Here is a 21,600-nt window from a genome sequence, read left to right on the forward strand (position 1 = left end):
GTTGTAACCTTTGACAGCCCTCCACACTATCCACAACACCCCCAACCTTTGTGTCATCATCAAATTTACTAATCCATCCCTCCACTTCCTCATCCAGGTCATTTATAAAAATCACAAAGACTTGGGGTCCCAGAACAGATCCCTAAGGCACTCCACTGGTCACCGGCCTCCATGCAGAATATGACCCATCTACAACCACTCTTTGTCTTCTGTGGGCAAGTCAGTTCCGGATCCACAAAGCGATGTCCCCTTGGATCCCAGGCCTCCTTACTTTCTCAATAAGCCTTGCATGGGGTACCTTATCAAATGCCTTGCTGAAATCCGTATACACTACATCTACTGCTCTACCTTCATCAATGTGTTTAGTCACATCCTCAAAAAAAGCATTCAGACTCGTAAGGCACAACCTGCCTTTGACAAAGCCATGCTGACTATTCCTAATCATATTTTGCCTCTCCAGATGTTCATAAACCCTACCTCTCAGGATCTTCTCCATCAACTTACCAACCTCTGAAGTAAGACTCACTAGCCTATAATTTCCTGGGCTAGCCTTACTCCCTTTCTTGAATAAGTGAACAACATTCCCAACCCTCCAATCCTCCGGAACCTCTCACATCCTCATTGATGATGCAATGATCATTGCCAGAGGCTCAGCAATCCCTTCCCTCGCTTCCCACAGTAGCCAGGTGTACATCTCTTCCAGTCACGGTGACTTATCCAAATTGATGCTTTCCAAAAGCTCCACCACATCCTCTTTCTTAATAACTACATTTTCAAGCTTTTCAGTCCACTGCAAAATCCCTACAATCGCCAAGATCCTTTTCCGTCATGAATGCTGAAGCAAATGATTCATTAAATACCTCCGCTATTTCCTCTGGTTCCATACGCACTTTTCCATTGTCACATTTGTTTGGTCTTATTCTGTCACATCTTATCCTCTTGCTCTTCACATACTTGCAGAATGCTTTGGGGTTTTCCTTAATCCTGTCTGCCAAGCCCTTCTCATAGTCCCTTCAGCTCTCCTGATTTCACTCTTAAGCTCCTTCCTGCGAGCCTTATAATCTTCCAGATTCATGTCATTACCTCGTTTTTTGAACCTTTCATAAGCTCTTCTTTTCTTCTTGACTAGATTTACAACGGCCTTTGTACTCCACGGATCTTGTACCCTACCGTCCTTTCCATGTCTCATTGGAACGTACCTACTCAGAACCCCACACAAATATCCCCCGAACATTTTCTACATTTCTTCAGTATGTTTCCCTGAGGGCATCTGTTTCCAATTTATGCTTACAAGTTCCAGCCTTATAGGCTCACAGTTTCCCTTACTCTAATTAAAGGTTTCCCAAGTTTGCCTGATCCTATCCCTCTCTAATGCTATGGTAAAAGAGATAGAACTGTGATCACTATCTCCAAAATGCTCTCCCACTGAGATACCTGACACCAGGCCAGGTTCATTTCCCAATAGCAGATCAAGCACAGCCTCTCCTCTTGTAGGCTTATCTACATATTGTGTCAAGAAACCTTCCTGAACACACCTAACAAATTCCACCCCATCTAAACCCCTCACTCTAGGGAGATGCCAATCAATATTTGGGAATTTAAAACCTCACACCTCAACAACCCTGTTATTAAAACTCCTTTCCAGAATCTGTCTCCCTATCTGCTCCTCGATGTCCCTGTTACCATTGGGTGGTCTACACAAAACACCCAGTAGAGTTACTGACCCCTTCCTGTTCCTAACTTCCACCCACAGAGACACCTTAGACAAACCCTCCATGACTTCCTCCTTTTCTGTAGCCGTGACACTATCTCTGATCAACAGTGCCAGGTCCCCACCGCTTTTGCCTCCCTCCCTGTCCTTTCTGAAACAATTAAATCCTGACACTTGAAGCAGCCGTTCCTGCCCCTGCACCATCCAAGTCTCTGTAATGACCACCACATCATAGCTCCGAGAGCTGATCCACGCTCTAAGCTCATCCGTTTTATTCATCATACTCCTTGCATTAAAATAGACACATCTCAAACCATCGGACTGAGTGCCTCCCTTCTCTATCACTTGCGCATCCTCCCTTTCACACTGTCTCCAAATTCTCTCTATTTGTGAGCCAACCTTCCTCTCCTCCATCACATCAATTTGGTTCCCTCCCCCCAGCAATTCTAGTTTAAACTCTCCCCAGTAGCCTTAGCAAACCTTGCTGCCAGGATATTGGTCCCCCGGGATTCAAGTGCAACCCGTCATTTTTGTGCAGGTCACACCTGCTCCAAAAGAGGTCCCAATGATCCAGAAATCTGAATCCCTGCCTCCTGCTCCAATCCCTCAGTCAATGCGTTTATCCTCCACCTCATCCTAATCTTATTCTCACTGTCATGTTGCACAGGCAGTAATTCCAAGATCACTACCTTTGAGGTACTGTTTCTCAACTTCCTTCCTAACTCCCTGTAGTCTGTTTTCAGGACCTCTTCCCTTTTCCTGCCTGTCACTGGTACCAATATGTCCCACGACCTCTGGCTGTTCTCGCTCCCACTGCAGGATATCTTGGATGCGATCAGAAACATCCCGGACCCTGGCACCTGCGAGGCAATCTACCATCCGAGTTTCTTTCCTGCGTCCACAGAATCGTTTGTCTGACCCCCTGACTATAGTCCCCTATCTCTGCTGCCTTCCTCTTCCTTTCCCTGTCCTCCTGAGCCACAGGGCCAGACTGTGCCAGAGGCACTGACACTGATGCTCCCCAACCCCGTGGGCCAGCCCCCTCCGGCAGTACTCGAACAGGAAAACTCATTGTCAAGGGGTACAGCCACAGGGGTACTCTCTAGTACATGCTTCTTGGCCTTCCCTGTCCTGACTCTGACCCACTTCTTCAGTCTCCCGTGGCCCCGGTGTGACCACCTGCCTGTAACTCCTATATATCATCTCCTCGCTCTCCCTGACCAGACGAAGGTCATCGAGCTGCATCTCCAGTTCCCTAACTCGGTCCCTAAGGAGCTGCAGCTCGACACACCGGGTGCAGATGTTGCCGTCCAGGAGGCTGGGAGTCTCCAGGATCTCCCACATCTGACACCGAGCACAGAGAACCAGCCTCACACACATACTCTCTGTCTGTATTGTAAACAGATAACCTACCTCGCCTCCACCCATTATCGCCGAAGCCCCGTTGAGCCAAAGCCTTCCTACTCTGTCTCCCGCTCCTCTGACGCTCGCACTGTAAATCTGTCTTCCTTTTAAACTCTTCTCGCTGTTCTCACTGGCCGACTTGCGCAGTCGTGCTGAAGGAAATAATCAGTAATTGTGTTACTGATAAACACTGGGGATTTGTACCGTCTCCTGTCTCTCTGTGTCCTTCACCCTCACTCTCTCTCATCTCCAGGCTGGAGAATGTCGGTCTCACAGATTCTGGTGCCGAGGATCTCATCTCCGCTCTCAGTACAAACCCATCACTGACGAAGCTGGACCTGAGTGATAATAAACTGGGAGATTCAGGAGTGAAACTGGTGTCTGCGGCTCTGAGGAACCCAGAGTGTAAAATACAGAAACTGCGGTAAGTACCTGACTGTGGGAGATTGTGTTTACAGTCACTGGGTGTCTGACACTGAACATTAATGTGATCAGTAATTGTGTTACTGATAAACACTGGGGATTTGTCCCGTCTCCTGTCTCTCTGTGTCCTTCACCCTCACTCTGTCTCATCTCCAGGCTGAACGATGTCGGTCTCACAGATTTTGGTGCCGAAGATCTCGCCCCCGCTCTCAGTACAAACCCATCACTGACGGAGCTGAACCTGGGTTCTAATAAACTTGGAGATTCAGGAGTGAAACTGGTGTCTGCGGCTCTGAGGAACCCGGGGTGTAAAATACAGAAACTGTGGTAAGTACCAGACTGTGGGAGATTGTGTTTACAGTCACTGGGTGTCTGACACAGAACATTAATGTGAACAGTAATTGTGTTACTGATAAACACTGGGGATTTGTCCCGTCTCCTGTCTCTCTGTGTCCTTCACCCTCACTCTTTCTCATCTCCAGGCTGAGGGATGTCGGTCTCACAGATTCTGATGCCGAGGATCTCGTCTCCGCTCTCAGTACAAACCCATCACTGACGGTGCTGAACCTGGAATTAAACTCGCTCACAGACCGATCCGTTCCCGCTCTCTGCCGCCTCATACGGACCCTCCCAAGTCTGGAGCTGATCGAGTGAGTGTTTCTGTTAATGTTCAATGTGATAAAATAATAGTGGATCCACGGGTTTTCTGGCGGTATTTGTCTGTGAGTGTTGTTGAAACATTAACCCCGGTCCCCTGTTACTGACACTGTCGTGTAATCTGTTTATTTCATCTTTATTCTCCCATCTGTTTCAGCCTGGACGGGAATCGGTTCAGTGAGACCGGGGAGAAGGAACTGAGATCTCTATGGGGAGTCAGACCCGGACTGAGAGTGGCCGTGTGAACATCTGAATGTGTGAGCATCCCCGCCCGCGGGATGGGGACATTTGACCGATTCCCCGCCCTCCCCTTTAACTCCCGCCCTTATCTTTAATGGCCGCGCGCCTGGTTCAACTCCCAACGGTTTTAACGGAACCGGCTCAGGTTTCTCGCTGTGTGTCGCTCGGAACGGTCCCGCAGTGACGTGTTTCCGCCTGTTGTCCGGCGGGGCAGCTTCCACCGATGTGTGAGTTCGAGACTCCAACGTGACACCCCGGGGAATTACCCAGACAGGAAGAGCCTGGGGGCTGGGGCTCAGTCTGGTACACCGGTGTCCCGGGGTTGGATTATCCCGGGAAAGAATCCTGTTGCTCCCTTTGCTGAGGACGGTGCATTCGGCAGCCTGGCCGATATAATGATGTAAAATTGACAAATCCCTCGGCAGTGACCCTGGATCTGCAGCGATCCCGGACACGGCCCTGAAGTGTGATTTTATAATCATCGGTTCCCCGATGCAGAGTGACGGTGAGAAACGGGACTGATTATTCAACCGGTCACTCGTTGTCGCCGGTGAGTTAATTGTATGTGACTGTGAGTGAGTCGGGAGCAGCTTATTTATTCCCGCACGTCAGCAGCTCACACATTGTTTAACTTATATTTGTAAATTTAGTCACACCCAGGACCAGACACAGAGTGAATTTCCCTCCACACGGTCCCAACACACACACACCCGGGACCAGACACAGAGTGAATTTCCCTCCACACGGTCCCATCACACACTTGCAATGCCAAACACACAGTGAAGCTCCGTCTGCACCATTCCATCACTCAATTAATTCCACCCTGCAAAATCTCATTTCAGGGAAGCAGGCACCATCAATTTGCGGGAGACTCCCGGAACTCACGGGAGAGGTGGGATGTCTGCAATAGTGTAGCTCCTTAGCGGCCAGCCAGCTAGTTTAAATAACGTTAGCTATGCTAATGAACGAATGACACCCCGTTAAACTCACCTCAACAGTGATTTAACCCCCCCCCCCCCCATGGGCAATAGAAAACACAATGTTGCAGACAGTGCAGCGAGCAACACTGTCATTATTCCTGACCCCTATTAGGCAGGGGTACACTTTAGTGTAGTCTGGGGTGAAGTACGTTTTGTATTTTCTTTTTTTTAATACTCTGCCATGGAGCGCTCCCTCCCTCTCTCTCCCACTCTCACCCCCTCCCTTCCCCTCTCTCTCCCCCTCTCAAAAAATCGATTTGCGGGAGATTGTATATAATTCGCGGGCATCAGGGAGCCGCTATCAATATGCAGGAGACTCCCGGGACTTCCGAGAGAGGTGGGATGTCCGACGCTTCACTTGAAATGGCCGTTGGAGAGGGAGTGACGGCTTTGGTAGAAGTGAGCACAAGACAGGGAGGGACGCGCTGATTTAAAATGGGCGAATCCTTAGTTAATGTGGCCGCCAGGGATGGAGTGAGACACTGACTTACAATGGCCACTGTCACACACAGAATCTATGGCGAAGGAACATGCGGTGCCCATGGATACAATCCCGGGATCGAGTGTGTTATTGATTGTAATAACTATTTTAATTTGTGCTTTATATAGTCTTGGGCGTTGTACATATGTTTTAAGTCCAATAATATTGTCATTGAATAAACTAATGTATATATCTCAGATATTCACACATACACATATACATGTGGGCTTTGGGGAGGAGGGGTGACGGGTTTGGGAGGTAGAGGAGTGATGAGACGAGGAGTGGACTGATGAGACGGTGAGCGTGGCGAAGTCACTGACTCAATGGGGGACGGAAAGGGGAGGGGCGAAAGTTCCTGTCACAAACTGGTGGCCGACATGGAGAAGACAAAGACGGGGTGAGGAGGAGTGAAACGACAGGAAGGGAGTGGGAGTGATGGGACGGGGAGGGAGGGGATGTAATGGGAAGGGAGGATGTTCTGATTGGACAGGATGTGGAGTGTGGGGGAGTGACATTTTCAATAGTGGAAGATGAATGGGTGGTGACAATTGCCTTCGCAAATTAGACGAGCTGCAAGAAAGGGGGCGTACTCGAAGGCAAGGGGGAGCGGGGACGCGGCCAGGGCTGATGAGACGGAGAGTTGAGTGTCCCAACAGAGGGAGAGAGGAGCGACTCACTCAACGACGGAGGGAAGGGATCAGGTGCGGGAGCAGAATTTCCCATCAGAAAATCTTCATCAGCCATGATGTGGTGGATGGCGGGAGAAAGGGTAAGGGGTCAGAGAGGGGAAAGGGTGTCAGGAGTGACGGGGTGAGTAGGGGAGTGACTCACTGGGTAACAGAGAGAGAGAAAGAGGGCGATGAGGAGAAGTGAAGATTGGCATCGCAAAATGGCAGCCAAACAGCGTACGATGCAGAGGATCGAGGTGGTGGGGAGAGGAGAGCGAGGGGAGGGAGGGAAGGGGTTTGCGAGTGATGGGATGGGACGGAGGGTGACAAGAGTGTGAGGGAGAGGAAAGGAGGGTCTGACTGTCACACAATGGCAGTCAGCAGAAGGTTAAATGGAGAGTCGGGAGATCGGGCACCGAGGGGAAGGAGAGGAGGGATGAGGAGTTGAGATTGAATAAACAGGGAGGGAAGTGAGTGGAAGGTGAGGAAAAGGGTTTGCCCCATTCTATGATGCGGGGAGAGCGGTTGTCAATGGTAACCATCACAAAATGGCCGCCAGCCAGGGTGAAATGGGCGGTGATAGAGGGGAGAGAGAGGGGACAGAGAGCGGAGTGTTTCAGAAGTGACGGGAGCCGAGGGTGGGAGAGGGCGGCTCGTAACAAGGGAGATGGAACTGCGGGGTTCCCACGGGGGAGGAGTGTGACTACGGGAAGAGGCCAGCACCGTTACCCTCCCCTCCCCTCCTCAGTCTCGAAAGTCCTGCTTTGACTTTTCTTTCGGGCTGAGCCTCAGATCGTTCGGCCCGAATCCTTCAGGCTGTTCCGTGGAGTCGGGGGACGTGTCGTCGCTGGGGCCCGTCAAAGGCAAGAGTGGGCGCCGGCTTGCCGGAGAAGATGGAGGCGAGGTCTGGCGGTGCGGGCTGGTTGGCGTGGATCACCACCATTTTCTGCAGGGGAGTGGGGGAGAGGGAGGGGTCAGATTGAGGATGGAAGGGTAGAAAGAGAAGGTGAGGAGAGGAGATGAGATCCACTCCCTCAGCCTCTCTCTCTGTCCCCTCTTCTCTCTCCATCTCTTCCCCGACCTCTCTCTCCCCACCCTATCCTCCTCTCTCCACCCCTCTCCGCACCCTTTTATTCCTTTTCTGCCTCCATATCTCTCTACCCCTCCCGCTCTCTTGCTCCCTCCCCACGGTGTTCACCTCCCCCGTCTCTTGTACCCATGCCTCATTCCTCGCCGCCCACACACACCCGCCCCTGTGCACAGGAAGATCCCACTCACCACCGGAGGCTGTGCGGCGTAGCACTCGAGGTCCCTGCAGTTGGCGATGGCCGTGAGGTCGGATATCACCAGCGAGACCAGGCAGTTGACCAGCAAGATCACCGTGATCCCGCTGACACACCTCTGCGAGATTCGGTGTTTGGCAGAGGGACAGAGCGAAGGAAGCATGGGAGGGGGGAGAGCCAGACGGAAAGAGAGGAGTGGAGAGGGGGAGAGAGAAAGAGAGAGAAATGGGGTGAGAGTGAGAGGTGAGAGACAGAGGAGAGAGAGGGAGGGGCATGGGTAGAGATGGCCGGGGAAGAGAGAGGAGTGAGTGAGAGTGGGTATTGGGGTAGGCGGAGGTGGGGAGACCCAGACCGGGAAGAAGAGAAGGGGGGCAGTGGGTGAGGAAGAGAGGGGGTGGGTGGGAGAGAGATGGGGATAGAGAAGGGGGAGAAAGAAGAGAGGTGGCAGAGGAAATTGATAGAGGGAGGGACATGAGAGTCCGATGGGGAGAGAGGTGAGAGGCAGGAGATAAGAGAGGTCGGACAGGGAGAGGAAAGAAAGGTGGAAAACACAGGAGGCAGAGACAGAGAGAGTGAGACATGGACAGGGTGAGAGGTGAAGAGGGGTGAAAGAGGGAGAGGGTTGAGAGACGGAGAACTTTAGCCTTCGATTAACGGAACGCGCCAAGTTTTGGTTTATAACCATATAACAATTACAGCACGGAAACAGGCCATCTCGGCCCTTCTAGTCCGTGCCGAACGCTTACTCTCACCTAGTCCCACCGACCTGCACTCAGCCCATAACCCTCCATTCTTCCCTGTCCATATACCTATCCAATTTTACTTTAAATGACAATACCAAACCTGTTTCTACCTCGTCTACTGGAAACTCGTTCAACACAGCTACCACGCTCTGAGTAAAGAAGTTGCCCCTCGTGTTGCCCCTAAACTTTTGCCCCTTAACTCTCAACTCATGTCCTCTTGTTTGAATCTCCCCTACTCTCAATGGAAAAAGCCTATTCACTCCAACTCTATATATCCTCCTCATAATTTTAAATACCTCTATCAAGTCCCCCCTCAACCTTCTACGCTCCAAAGAATAAAGACCTAACTTGTTCAACCTTTCCCTGTAACGTAGGTGCTGAAACCCAGGTAACATTCTAGTAAGTCTCCTCTGTACTCTCTCTATTTTGTTGACATCTTTCCTATGATTCGGTGACCAGAAATGTACACAATACTCCAAATTTGGCCTCACCAATACCTGGTACAATTTTATCATTACATCCCAACTCCTATACTCAATGTTCTAATTTATAAAGGCCAGCCTACCAAAAGCTTTCTTCACCACCCTATTCACATGAGATTCCACCTTCAGGGATTTATGCACCATTATTCCTAGATTCCTAGATTTTCCTAGATTTTTGGTTCCCTGGAAGTGGGGTCACAGGCAGACGGGGCGGTGAAGGCGGCGTTTAGCATGACCGCCATCGTCGGACAGGGCACCGTGTACCGGAGGCGGGAGCTCACGGGGATTTACGACGGTGTCGCCGGGACTCGAGGGGCTGAGTTACGGAGAGAGGTCGGGCAGGTAGGGACTTCATTCCCTGGAGCGTAGGGGGGCCTTACAGAGGTGTGAAAACCACGAGGGGCACAGATAGGGTGAATGTGCACAGACTTTTCCTCAGGGTCGGGGAATCTTGAACCAGAGGGCACAGATTTTAGAGATTTAATAGGGGACCCGAGGGGAAACTTTTTCGCCCAGAGGGTAGTCCGTCTGTGGAAGGAGCTGCCAGAGGAAGTGGTCAGGGCAGGTACATTAACGACACTCGGACAGGGACACGGACAGGAAAGGTTTAGAGGGGTACGGGTGGTCCGTCTGTGGGAGAAGCTGCCGGAGGAAGTGGTCGAGGCAGGTACATTAACGACACTCGGACAGGGACACGGATAGGAAAGGTTTAGACGGATACGGGTGGTCCGTCTGTGGAAGGAGCTGCCAGAGGAAGCTCCTTAGAGATTATACTCAGGTAGTTGACGTTGTGAATAATGAAGTAGGTTTTCAAAGCTTCCAGAGAGATTTAGGCCCGTTAGAAGAGTGGGCTGAGCGATGGTAGATGGAGTTTCATGCTGTTAAGTGTGAGGTGCTACATTTTGCTCGGAATATTCATCACTTGTGCTGGCATCTCATTCCACGCTGTCACAACCATTTCAGTGAAGAGCTTTTCCACATGTTCCCATTAAATTTTCACCTTCCCCACTTACCCATGACCTCTGGTTGTCATCCCACACAACCTCAGTGGAAAAAGCTGCTTGCATTTACCCTATCTATACTCTCATAATTTTCTATACTAACAAATCCTGAATCCAATGTATAATTTCCTTGTTTAAGTTTAGAGCCATTTTTAGGTGTATAAAATGATGAAGGGCATTGAGCATGTGGGTAGCCAGAGGTATTTTTCCAGGGTTGAAATGGCTAACACGAGGGGCATAGTTTTAAGGTGCTTGGAAATAGATACTGAGGGATGTCAGGGGTAAGATTTTTACACAGTGAGTGGTGCATGCGTGAAATGCACTGTCAGCAGCGGTGGTCCAGGCTGATACAATGGGGTCTTTTAACAGCCTTTTAGATAGGTACATGGAGCTTAGAAAAACAGAGGGTGTGTGCTAGGGAAATTCTAGGCAGTTACTAGAGTAGGTTACATGGTTGGCACAACATTTTAGTCTGAATGACCTGGAATATGCTGTAGATTTCTATCTTCTATTTTGAACAGTGAAGTAAATACACTTCTTTAATCTGTACAGGGTCCACGATTTTAATGCCACTTTTCCACACTCCCATAGACTCTTTGTCCATCTCCTGAGTAAACAGAAATGGAAAAATATTTAAGATTTAAGATATCCACCATCTGCTTTGGTTCCACACGTGGATTGCCATTCCCGTCTTCCAGAGGACCAACTTTGTGCCTTGCAATCCTTTTGCTCTTAATCTATCACTAGAATCCCTGAGGATTATCCTTCATCTTTTCTGTGAGGGCAACCTTATGCCTTCTTTTAGCCATCCTGATTTATTTCTTATGTGCTCTCTTGCATTTCTTATACTCCATAAGATTCTGCCTGCCTCTCCCTTTGCCATAAAGCAGACTGTCCCAATCCACAGTTTCCAGATCCTAGTATCTTAATTCCAGGTGTTGATCCATGCCCTGAACACATCCGCCTTTCCTACAATGCTCCTTATATTGAAATATACAGGGCTCAGCATATTCACTGCATCATGCTCAACCTTTTCATTCCTGACTTTGAGGTCTAAACAACAACTATCTCCACAAACACTCCACTCTCTGTTCAGTTATTCAGGCTCCCATTCCCCCTGCAACTTTCGTTTACCCCCCCCCCTTACCACTACCTCGCAGCATGCAGCTCTATCACCCCTTTGGCTTTCCTCTCCCAGATGAAAAAGAAAGGACACGCATACCAGGTACAGGCAGATAGGAACAAATGCGGTCCTTATGAAATACAGGAAATTCAAGTGAACACTTATGAAAGAAATAAAAGAAGGCATGAGGTTGCCCCTGCAGACAAGGTGAAGGAGAATCCTCAGGGAATCTGCAGATATGTTAAGAATAAAAAAGATTACAAGGGAAAAAAATAATCCTCTGCAAGATCAGAATGGTAATCCATATGAGGAAACAAAATAGATGGGGAGGTCAAGGCAGTGGATGTTGTCTACATGGACTTTAGCAAGGCACCTGACAACGTCTCATAAGGCAGTTTGGTCAAGAAGGTTCAGTCATTCAGCATTCAAGGTGAGATAGTAAATTGGATGATCAAACCTTGGCAACTCAAGTAATCTCACTTGAAATGTTGTCCTACACCCATTGATGTATTTTGTAAATCTTTTTAAGGTTAAAAATGAGAAGGAATTTGTCTCCAGGGATCTCAAACATGGCATGCCAGTTTTGTTGTCTCTGTCTAGATGTTTAAAAAGTGGAGCGAGGGATTCAATCGACCATCCTTCCTGCTTAGACTGTTTGGAGGGATTCACTCGTGCATTTGACCAACTGGCACGCCCGTCATTTTACACAGGAGAAAGGCTGTTCACCTGCTCAGACAGTGGGAATGGATTCACTCGGTCATCTCAACTAAAGGTACATCAGCAAGTTCACACTGGGCAAGGCCATTCACCTGTTCTGTGTGAGAGAAAGGATTCAATTGGTCTTCCCACCTGTGGACACAACAGTCAGTTCACACCGGGCAGAGGCTGTCATCTGTTGAATTTCTGGGAAAGAATGCACTCAGTCATCTGACCTAATGGCACACCAGTGAGTTCACACTGGTGAAAAGCCGTTCACTTGCTTAGTCTGTGAGAAGGGATTTACTCAGTCATCCAATCTGCAGAGTCATCAGCGAGTTCACACTGGAGAGAGGCCTTCACCTGCTCAGAGTGTGGGAAGGGATTCATTCGGTCATCCCAATTACTGGCACACCAGTTAGTTCACACTGAGGAGTGGCCGTTGTTATGATTCCCTTGGTTTTGTTTGCTGTAGACTGTCATTTTAAGAGAGAGAGAGAGAGAGAGAGAGAGAGAGAGAGAGAGAGAGAGAGAGAGAGAGAGAGAGAGAGAGAGAGAGAGATTAAGAAGGGAAATCAGTCTGACTTGCAGCTTGTTTGCATCGCTCGCCGTTTGTTTAGTTTTAACTGAGGACACAGACACTCAGGGTCAGACGGAGACGAAGGAGGAAAAATAGGATTGAAACTAGGGAACAAGTGGCCAAGGGTCACTGATTGCAACTTTCCTATGCCCATAAGGGTGGGTTAATTATCGATTCAGCATACATCGAATGTGTGGATGTCACCTCGTTTGATCCATAGGAGTGGATCTGATTTGGGGTATCCTGTGAAGTCCACTGATGTGTTAACCCTTGCCTGGGTGTGGTGGGGTAATTCACTTGAAGACGATACCCCTTGTGACAAGTCACTTTCCGTGATAATTCGTATGTAGATTTGGAATGATGACGGATAAAATCTACAGCAACTGTTGTCTCGTTTTACCACCATGAAACCTGTGGAATTCTACATAATTGCCTTCTCTCAACATTTACGCTGGATTATAAATATCTCTCTCATCACCTATTCCATGGTTGAACTAAAATTTCATACTTTGCCAGCTCAAGACTCCAAGCCTTTTTTCTCCCGAGCTCAATAGTTTTGGAGTTATATTTACACATATGTATATACACATAACAATGTTCACTTTTGTTTATCTTGCTTGTTACTATATTATAAGTAGATTCTAATAAAGGTAGTTTTAACTTCAAAAAACAGACTCCAGGTGTAGTCTATTGCTGCTGGTTCATTTCTAAAGCGTTATGATTCATAAAAAATTGGGCCTGCGTCCGAGATATTAACAGTTTTGGGGGCATTGTCATTAATTATTGACTTCATTGAGGAAGTCCCTTTGATTAATTTGTGTGTGGAAAATCAGCTGCAATGGATGTTGATAGATGTCAGGAAGCGCCAACCTCTGAGGCATTAGAGGACGCCAGAAGGATTGAGTTGTTGAGTCTTGCCAGAAGGTTAAAACTTGCTAAGGTGAAATCGACAATAGGGAAGGCACAGATGCAGAGGATAATAGCTGAACATTATGTATCTGAGAGAGTGTTTAAAGTGGAGGAGTTAGAGGTGTTTCCTGAAAGTAAACCTCGTGAGCTTGTGCTCCAGTACAAGTGAGAAACATTAAAGATAAAGGCTACGGAAGGCAGAGGCAGTTTGAGGCTAGAGAGGCAGATAAACAGGGAGGAAGCAGAAAGACAGAGGCTGTTTGAGCTGGAAAAGATAGAGAGATTGCAGCAAAGGGGTCTAGCGTTAGACTCTAGTGACAAGTTTAAGGCCAGTCAGGAAGTTAAATTGGTACCTTCATTTGACGAGGCAGAGGTTGATATATATTTTCAGCATTTGGAGAAGGTTGCTGAAAGTTTAAAGTTGCCAAAAGAGGGTTGGCCTTTTCTCTTACGAAGTGTAATTAAGGGGAAGGCTCAGCAAGCCTATTCTGCTTTGACGGTTGATGAAGCAGCTGATTATGACATAGTGAAACAGGCTGTGCTCAAAGCTTACGAGTTCTTCCCAGAATCATGCAGGCAAAAGTTTGGAAATTTGAAGAAATCTGTGAAACAGACTTATATGGACCTTGCTTATGAGAAGCTTGTGTGATTTGACCGCCGGTGCACATGTAAAAATATAAATGATGATTGTAACAGCTTGAAAGTGTTGCTTTTAATTGAAGAATTCAAAAGGTGCATTCCTGATGACATAAAGACCTATTTAGATGAATAGGATGCTGCCACTTTGCAGGAGTCTGATAGAATAGCAAATGAGTTTGTTTTTACTCATAAGGCTAAGATTATCCCGAATAAGAGCTTCCAAAAGAGTAGCAGGGATCACCAGGGTAAACCAGAAATTAAAGCTGGGACTAGTGACAAGAGTAAGGATGAAGGGAAGCAGTTGAAGGAGAAATATTCTGGTCTCACTTGTTACTATTGTAAGAAAGCTGGTTATATTATGGCTAATTGTTCCATCCTGAAGAAGAAAAAGGACAAGGATTCAGTCCCAAATGCCTGTGTTCAGTGTTCAGTATGTTGAAGAACCTATCAATCCACAGGGTTCTGAACATTCTGTTGAGGCTCAGTTAAGGTCTGAGAGGTCTGACCGTGTTAAGAAGGGATTCGATCATTTTATGTCAGATGGGTTTGTATTAGTAAAGGAAGGGTCAACCCCGGTACCAGTGAAAATTCTTTGAGTTACTGGGGCTTCTCAGTCACTTATATTAGACAGCGTTCTAAAGTTTGGTGATGAGTCTCACACTGGTGAGGTAAATCTTATTAAAGTCATTGGGGGCGACATGGTTTCCGTGCCATTGCACAAGGTAACTTTACTGTCGGGGTTGGTTTCAGGACCTGTTAAGATCGGAGTATGCTCCAGTTTACCAGAGGAAGATGTTACTTTGCTGTTAGTGAATGACCTGGCAGATGGTAAAGTTGTTCCTGCAGTGCAGTTAACAACTAACCCAACCACTGACGACCCACAGATGGATTTTAACATTTATCCTTCCTGCGCAGGAACTCGAAGTATGGCTAAAATGTCTGCCGACGCAGACGAGTTTATCGCCGAACAGAACCAAGACCCTGAGTTTGAAGCTTTAAAAGAAACTGCTTTCTCAGATGATGAGATTAAGAAAGTGCCAGTAGGGTGTTATCACAAGGATGGAGTGATAATGAGGAAGTGGAGGCCACCTGCTATACCAGCGAGTGAGGAATGGGCAATTGTTCACCAAGGTGTAGTTCCTAAAGTTTATAGGACTGAAATTTTAACTTTGGCCCACAGTCTGCCCTCAGGTGGCCATTTTGGAGTGAATAAAACTGTAAACAGGATTATGTAATAATTCTACTGGCCTAATCTTAGGAAAGATATTGTGACCTTTTGCAGAACCTGTCACATTGGTCAAGTTGACGGTAAACCTAATCAGGTCTCCACAGTGCCCCACTGCAGTCTATATATAACTGCATTTGGTGAACCCTTTTCAAAATTTATGGGGGATTGTGTTGGCCCATTGCCAAAGACTACAGCTGGCCATCAGTATCTGCTAACTATTATGTGTACTGCATTCAGATTCCCAGAGGCAATACCTCTCAGAAATATTAAAGATAAACTGTGGCGAAGGCTCTTACCAAGTTTTTTTTAACTTTATTTGATTTGCCTAAAGAAATCCAGTCTGATCAAGGAAGCAATTTTACATCTAGATTATTTCAGCAGGTATTTTATGTACTGGGAGCTAAGCAAATTACATCGTCTGCGTAACATCCAGAATTACGATGGGTTCTAGAAAGATTTTATTCTACCCTCAAAACAATGATTAAGACATAATGTGTTCCACACTGTCTCTCTCTCACTCCGTGTCTTGGAAAGGCTTGAAAAATACATCATCGGATGCACGCACGCACACGCCAAAAAAAGACATACTGTGTTGAAAATGGAAAAGACTGAGATGAAGGAATATATTTGCTTTTGTTCGCAGTAAGAAAGTTGGTACAGGAATCACTGGGCTTTAGTCCATTTGAATTTTGTATTTGGTCATAGAGTGAGGGGAGCTTTGACCTTGTTAAAGGAACAGTGAATTGATGGGGATGTGCATGTTAACTTGTTAGACTAAGTTTTGAAGTTCAACAATGAACTACTCCAGGCCTGTAGTCTAGCGAGACAAAACTTAAAGATTTCTCAAAACAAAATGAAGTGTTAGTTTGATAAGTGGGCTTGCGAAAGAAAATACCAGGTGGGGGATAAGGTGCTTACCTTATCTCCAATGCTGACAAATCCACTTCAGGCAAAACTCAATGGACCGTATGAAATAGTCTCTCAAATTAATAATGTGAGTTATGTTATCAAAACACCCGACCGATGTAAACTAACACAGGTGGTACAGATAAATATAATAAAGCCTTATTTTGACAAGCAGGCACCATCTGTGAGTGTTGTTGTCAAAACATATGAATCTGGCAACCCTGAGAATGAAACAATTGACTTGTCTGAGACTTTTCACAAACCAAACATGGTCCCAGTTAGGGTAATGAACTCCGTTGTTCAGGAAACATTGATAACAGGTTGGCTCATCTGCAGCCAAAGCAACAACAACAGGTGACGGAATTAATTCTGCAGTTTAAAGATTTATTTCCCGATATTCCCAAGCAAACCACGATCGCAATACATGATGTAGATATTGGTTAAACCGATTAAACAACACCCATATCGCATGAACGTAGAAAAGTGTAAATAGGCTGAGCAAGAAATTGAAAATATACTGGAAAATGGTATTGTTAGCCCTTCAGCATCAGTTTGGAGCTCAGCCTGCGTTATTGTGCCCAAACCTGATGGTAGTGTTAGATTTTGCTCTGATTATAGGAAGGCAAATGCAGTAACAAAAACAGATGCCTATTCTATCCCTAGGATAGATGATTGCATCGATAAGGTTGGAAAAGCTGAATTTCTTACAAAGATTGATCTGTTTACAGGGTATTGGTGTATTCCATTGACGGACAGAGGTAGAAAAAAATCTGCATTTGTGATACCATCTGGGTTGTATGAATACAATGTTTTGTTGTTTGGAATGAAAACTGGTCCAGGAACATTCCGGAAAATGAATGATTCTGTAATTCGAGGATTAGAACACACAGATGCCTATATTGATGACTTAGTCACAGGGAGTGACACTTGGGAAGAGCATATCTCTGCAGTAGAAAAGCTGTTTGACAGGTTTTCCCAGGCCAGCCTTACAGTTAACTTAGCTAAGAGTGAATTTCGCCATGCCACTGTGACCTGTCTTGGTCAATGCAAGTTGGCTCCTGTTCGGGCAAAAGTCCAGGCAATTTCTTAAATTCCTATTCTGACTGCTAAGAAGGCTCTTAGATGGTTTCTGGGAATGGATGGATATTATCGTAAGTTCTGTAAGAACTTTGCTGCTATCGCTCTTCCTCTGACTAACCTGAAGAAGTGTGAAAAGATTGTTTGGACCAGAGATCTGACAGGAAGTCCAGGATTCAGCTACAAAAGACAGGGTGAAGGCCGAGGTCTCTGAGCTCCTTGTCGATACTTCATGCCTTTGTATGGCTACTGCTCCGCCCATGACTGCAAGGAACTGCAGAGAACTTTGGAGAGCAGAGAACATCAGAGAAACAAGCCTCCACTCCATGGACTCTTCCAACACTTCCCCTCCCTCGGAAAAGCAGGCCATGTACACAAAGAAGCTCATAACCTGGACATTCTTGCTGCAAACCCGCTCCCACATTGGCGGAGAGATACAAAAGCTTTAAAGTGCGTAACACCAGGCTGAAGGACGGCTTCCTGTTTGTGGTTATAAGCCAAATGAATGATAAAATGGACTCGACCTCACAATGTTACTCGACGTGACCCTGTAACATATGTCTATCTGCACTGCACTTTCTCTGCAGCTATAATGCTTTGTTAGTTATTTTCTGTTGTATATCAGGTCAATGTACCATCGTAATGTATCGATCTGTGTGGATGGTACATCAGGCAAGATTTTCACTGTAGCTCAGTACGTGATGATAATAAACAAATTCCCCGTTTTAACTGTGTGGAAATATTAGACTGACTGAGCTTCTGCTCTGGAACCGCAGAAGGAAACTGAACTGTTGTCATTTCTGTGGAAAGCAAATATCTGGAACATGCTTCATTCTCACATTACGGTCTGCAGTAACTGGGATCAGTTGACCGGTGGTTGGTCTCCCATATCAATATCAGAATCAGGTTTAATAACACCGGCATATGCCAGGAAATTCGTTGTTAATTGTTAATTCTTAACAAAAGATTTTAACAATTGTGATTTAAAATAAGAATATATATAGTACAAAAGTAGAAAAAATAAAAATGTAATAAACTATTTTAATTGTGTGGAACGATTTGTCTGACTGGGTTGTTGCTTTGGAAATTCTGAAGTGAAGCTGAACTAAACTTTACACATTTATGAAAAGCTCAGATAAATATAAATGGCTAAATTCTCACATAAATGGGTCGTACACCCAGAAACGTTGGCAGCACTTCCGCACGTCGAAACAGTGGAAGGAAACATGCAGAAAATATTACAGAAAAAAAAAACATTGTCCACCCACAATGAGAGGACGTGACAGATCCGGATCTCACTGCCTTGTCTGAACGGGGCAAAAGATGAAGCTACACGTACACGTAGAGCAGTGACCCGCAGATGCTGCAGATCTGCAGAAAAACGTGAACTGGAAACGGGATCAGGTGACGGGTGGAGAGTCTCCCACCTGAACCGGTGACTCTGCTCCTCTCCCCTCACACACTGCCCGACCCATCCGCCGCATTCCCCACATTATTCCATATTTATACCAGATACATGTCAAATTTTCCACACCATATCTACCCCGATCCCTTTCCCTCCACCCCCAGGTCACAGAGTAAAGGGCTCGATTCCCATCCCGGTCCGACACATTATTCAAGCCCAAACAGGAAGTGTTCACGTTTCATTTAAATCAGTTCTATGTTTATAAACACTAATTTATATTCATATTCCTCCGGCTTCAGTGGACAGGAACACTGAAACATCAAGTGAGAAACAGCAGGAGGTGGCCATTCGACCCCTCTAACCATCAACAAGATGGCGGCAGCTCTCCAATCTCAGCCACGTTTCTGTCCGATCCTCATTTCCTCGATCCCTTCGGTCTCCACAAATCTGCCGGCCTCTTTTCTACGTGAGGTTGATCACTGAGTCTTCACCGCCCTCTGTGGGGGGGATTTACAGATATTCACCACCCTCGGAATGGAGACTTTTCCCCTCATCACAGTCCCGGACAGTCCACCCCCTTTTTCAGAGACTGGGATCCCTGGTTCAACCAGTAATGATGTTGTGCATTTCAATGTGTTCACCTCTCAGTCCTCGATTCTCTAAATGACATTTAGAGTTATCACATTTGATCTTTCTTCAAGTTATGACCCCACCACTCCAGGGATCAGTCAGGTGAATCTTCATTGCACTCTGTATAACAAATACTCTCTAACCTCTTTTTTCATCCTCTATGGAATTAATTTCCATCTTCTGCAGCCCCGTGTTGCCCCAACTACTCACCTCCCACCCTTGTCACTATTTTCACATTCCACCTCCCCCCTCACCTGGATCCACCTCTCACTCCCCAGCTCCTGCCCCATCCCCACCCCTCACCTCTTTTCTCCGACTATTTCCCGTCCACACTCAGTCCAGAGTGAGGGTCTAGGCCCGAAATTTTGATGGTCCATTTCCCTCCACAGATGCTGCCCGACCCACTGAGTTCCTCCGGCAATTTGTTCTTTGGTCTGTGTAACCCGTGATAGTATGCGGAGAGGGTTTTTACGGTTATTGGACTTTTCGGTGAGACAATAACATTAATCATGGGTTTCATCACTGAATCCAGTGTTGTGGGATGTAAAGTCCCCTGTTATGTGTCCGGCTGTGTGGTGTTGTTGGTGGAGTGGGCAGCGTGGTGTTTGTCTCGATTCGGATCACAACACCAGAATTGCCAGCGGGGTCCACACACAGTGTATTAGTCATCAGAAAACCTCTCGTCCCTGCAGTCTTTGTCTCCTGGTAAACTCAACACCCTGACAGTGTGGACCATAGATACCCCTTCCTCTCAGAGTCAGGGAATCACTCAGACAGCTGATCGCTGAGAGGAATTATATTTATTGGTCATTAAAGTTCGCCCAGATTCGTTTGGACGGATTTGATGTGGAGCTCGGGGTGTCACAGTGAAACGGCCGGACGGCCGTACTCTCTCCGTTGTCCAATCATCCTTCCAGGTGAGGCGACACTTCAACTGTGAATCTTCCGGGGTCACCTGCTGTGTCCGCTGCTCTCGACGCGGCCGCCTCTACACTGGTGACACAGGCTTCTCCACAGTTGTGCCGGGTAGGAATGTTTTTTAACGGGTGTCGATATTTTTCTTCCCTTTTGTGCGGGAGGGGTGGGTTTTGGGGGTTGATGATCGGGATGCCGTCCTTTTTGATGCGGGATGTGTGGAGGGAGTTTCATTTACTTTCTCTCTGAACGACTTTCATGTTTTCTTTGTTTCGTGGTTCTCTGGAGAAGAAAAAAATATCAGCGTTATTTATGAATACCTGCTTTGATAATCAATTAACCTTTGAACTATCCGCTCCGAGCGGGACTTAGTTAGTTAGTCACTCAGACAGGAACAGTCTGTGAATGCTCCCACCCAATTCACCAATTCCCCTGACACCACAGATATATCTGTCCAGATACTCCCCACACAAGACAGGCTGGAGCCAAAAATATTTACTGCATGACAGACCCTAAAGACAAATTACAAAATATTCATAATGGCTTACACACAGAGAACTGACTGAAGCTGTCCTATCTCTACACATGAGTGCACAAGGTGATAAGCATCCTGAAACCCTAGCTAGCTACCCTCAAGAAGAAATATGGCTCAGCACGGCTTAGCACATTGGTTGATCGTCAGAAGTTTCTTTCAGAAAAACAGGCTGCTATTGTTTAACGAAGTGTTAACCCTTTTACATACTTTATCATTCCCTCCTTTAGATTATTACATGATCAACAAATCAGTAACTTTTTAAAGAGAAAGCAACCAAGTACAGCATTGACTTCTCAGTGGGTAAAAACGGCATACATCAGTAATTATAACAATGATATGTACAACCATTTGGACATAATGCAATATCATGCCCCACATATTACCGACAGACCTTCGAAGATCACCATTTCGACCCTTCGGTGAACCCGTGTAAATCCTGCCCTACTCTCTTGATGCTGTCAGTCTCCTAGGCAGTGTGCTCGGAGAGGGATATAACGTTAGTAGACTCATCAGGGATATAGGTGCAGCATTCTGTGTCAGTAATAGCACAGGTTCCCTCTTTCTCAGCTGGGATAAACTCTAAAGCCGTACAATTCTATACGACTGTTTGCCGGATTGCAATCATTTCAGTGTATATTTCTGTTACTTGGGCCTATGTTTCTGTCAGGGCCCCTGCAGTATTGTGGCCAGCTCCTCAAGTGCTTGTAGCCAAATTGATTATCTCTCGTGAATTACTGGCTACTCCATAGGAGAGAAAAGTGATCATCCAAAAACGCTCAGTCTCAGTTATTCCTCTCGGCTGCTGGGCACCTGCAGTTATGGCCAGGATGCATGTTTCCCAGTATAGGAAGATCAGTTTGGTGGGGGCCTGCGACACAATCCCT

General features: G+C 46.7%; 1 protein-coding gene across 6 annotated transcripts in view; it reads left to right on the forward strand.

Annotated features, from left to right (window-relative positions):
• The window catches only part of LOC140720641 (NACHT, LRR and PYD domains-containing protein 3-like), a 50,361-nt gene extending 44,253 nt beyond the window's left edge, over nucleotides 1-6,108 (forward strand). For all 6 annotated transcript variants that reach the window (XM_073035477.1, XM_073035475.1, XM_073035479.1 and 3 more), the window contains 4 exons: nucleotides 3,369-3,539; nucleotides 3,695-3,865; nucleotides 4,021-4,188; nucleotides 4,353-6,108. In XM_073035477.1, coding sequence (XP_072891578.1) covers nucleotides 3,369-3,539; nucleotides 3,695-3,865; nucleotides 4,021-4,188; nucleotides 4,353-4,440 — 598 coding nt within the window. In that variant the 3' untranslated portion in view covers nucleotides 4,441-6,108. The remainder of the gene's footprint in view (nucleotides 1-3,368; nucleotides 3,540-3,694; nucleotides 3,866-4,020; nucleotides 4,189-4,352) is intronic.
• Nucleotides 6,109-21,600: the final 15,492 nt, after the last annotated feature.

Source organism: Hemitrygon akajei, unplaced genomic scaffold (genome assembly GCF_048418815.1).
Source record: "Hemitrygon akajei unplaced genomic scaffold, sHemAka1.3 Scf000045, whole genome shotgun sequence".
NCBI classification, from domain to species: domain Eukaryota; kingdom Metazoa; phylum Chordata; class Chondrichthyes; order Myliobatiformes; family Dasyatidae; genus Hemitrygon; species Hemitrygon akajei.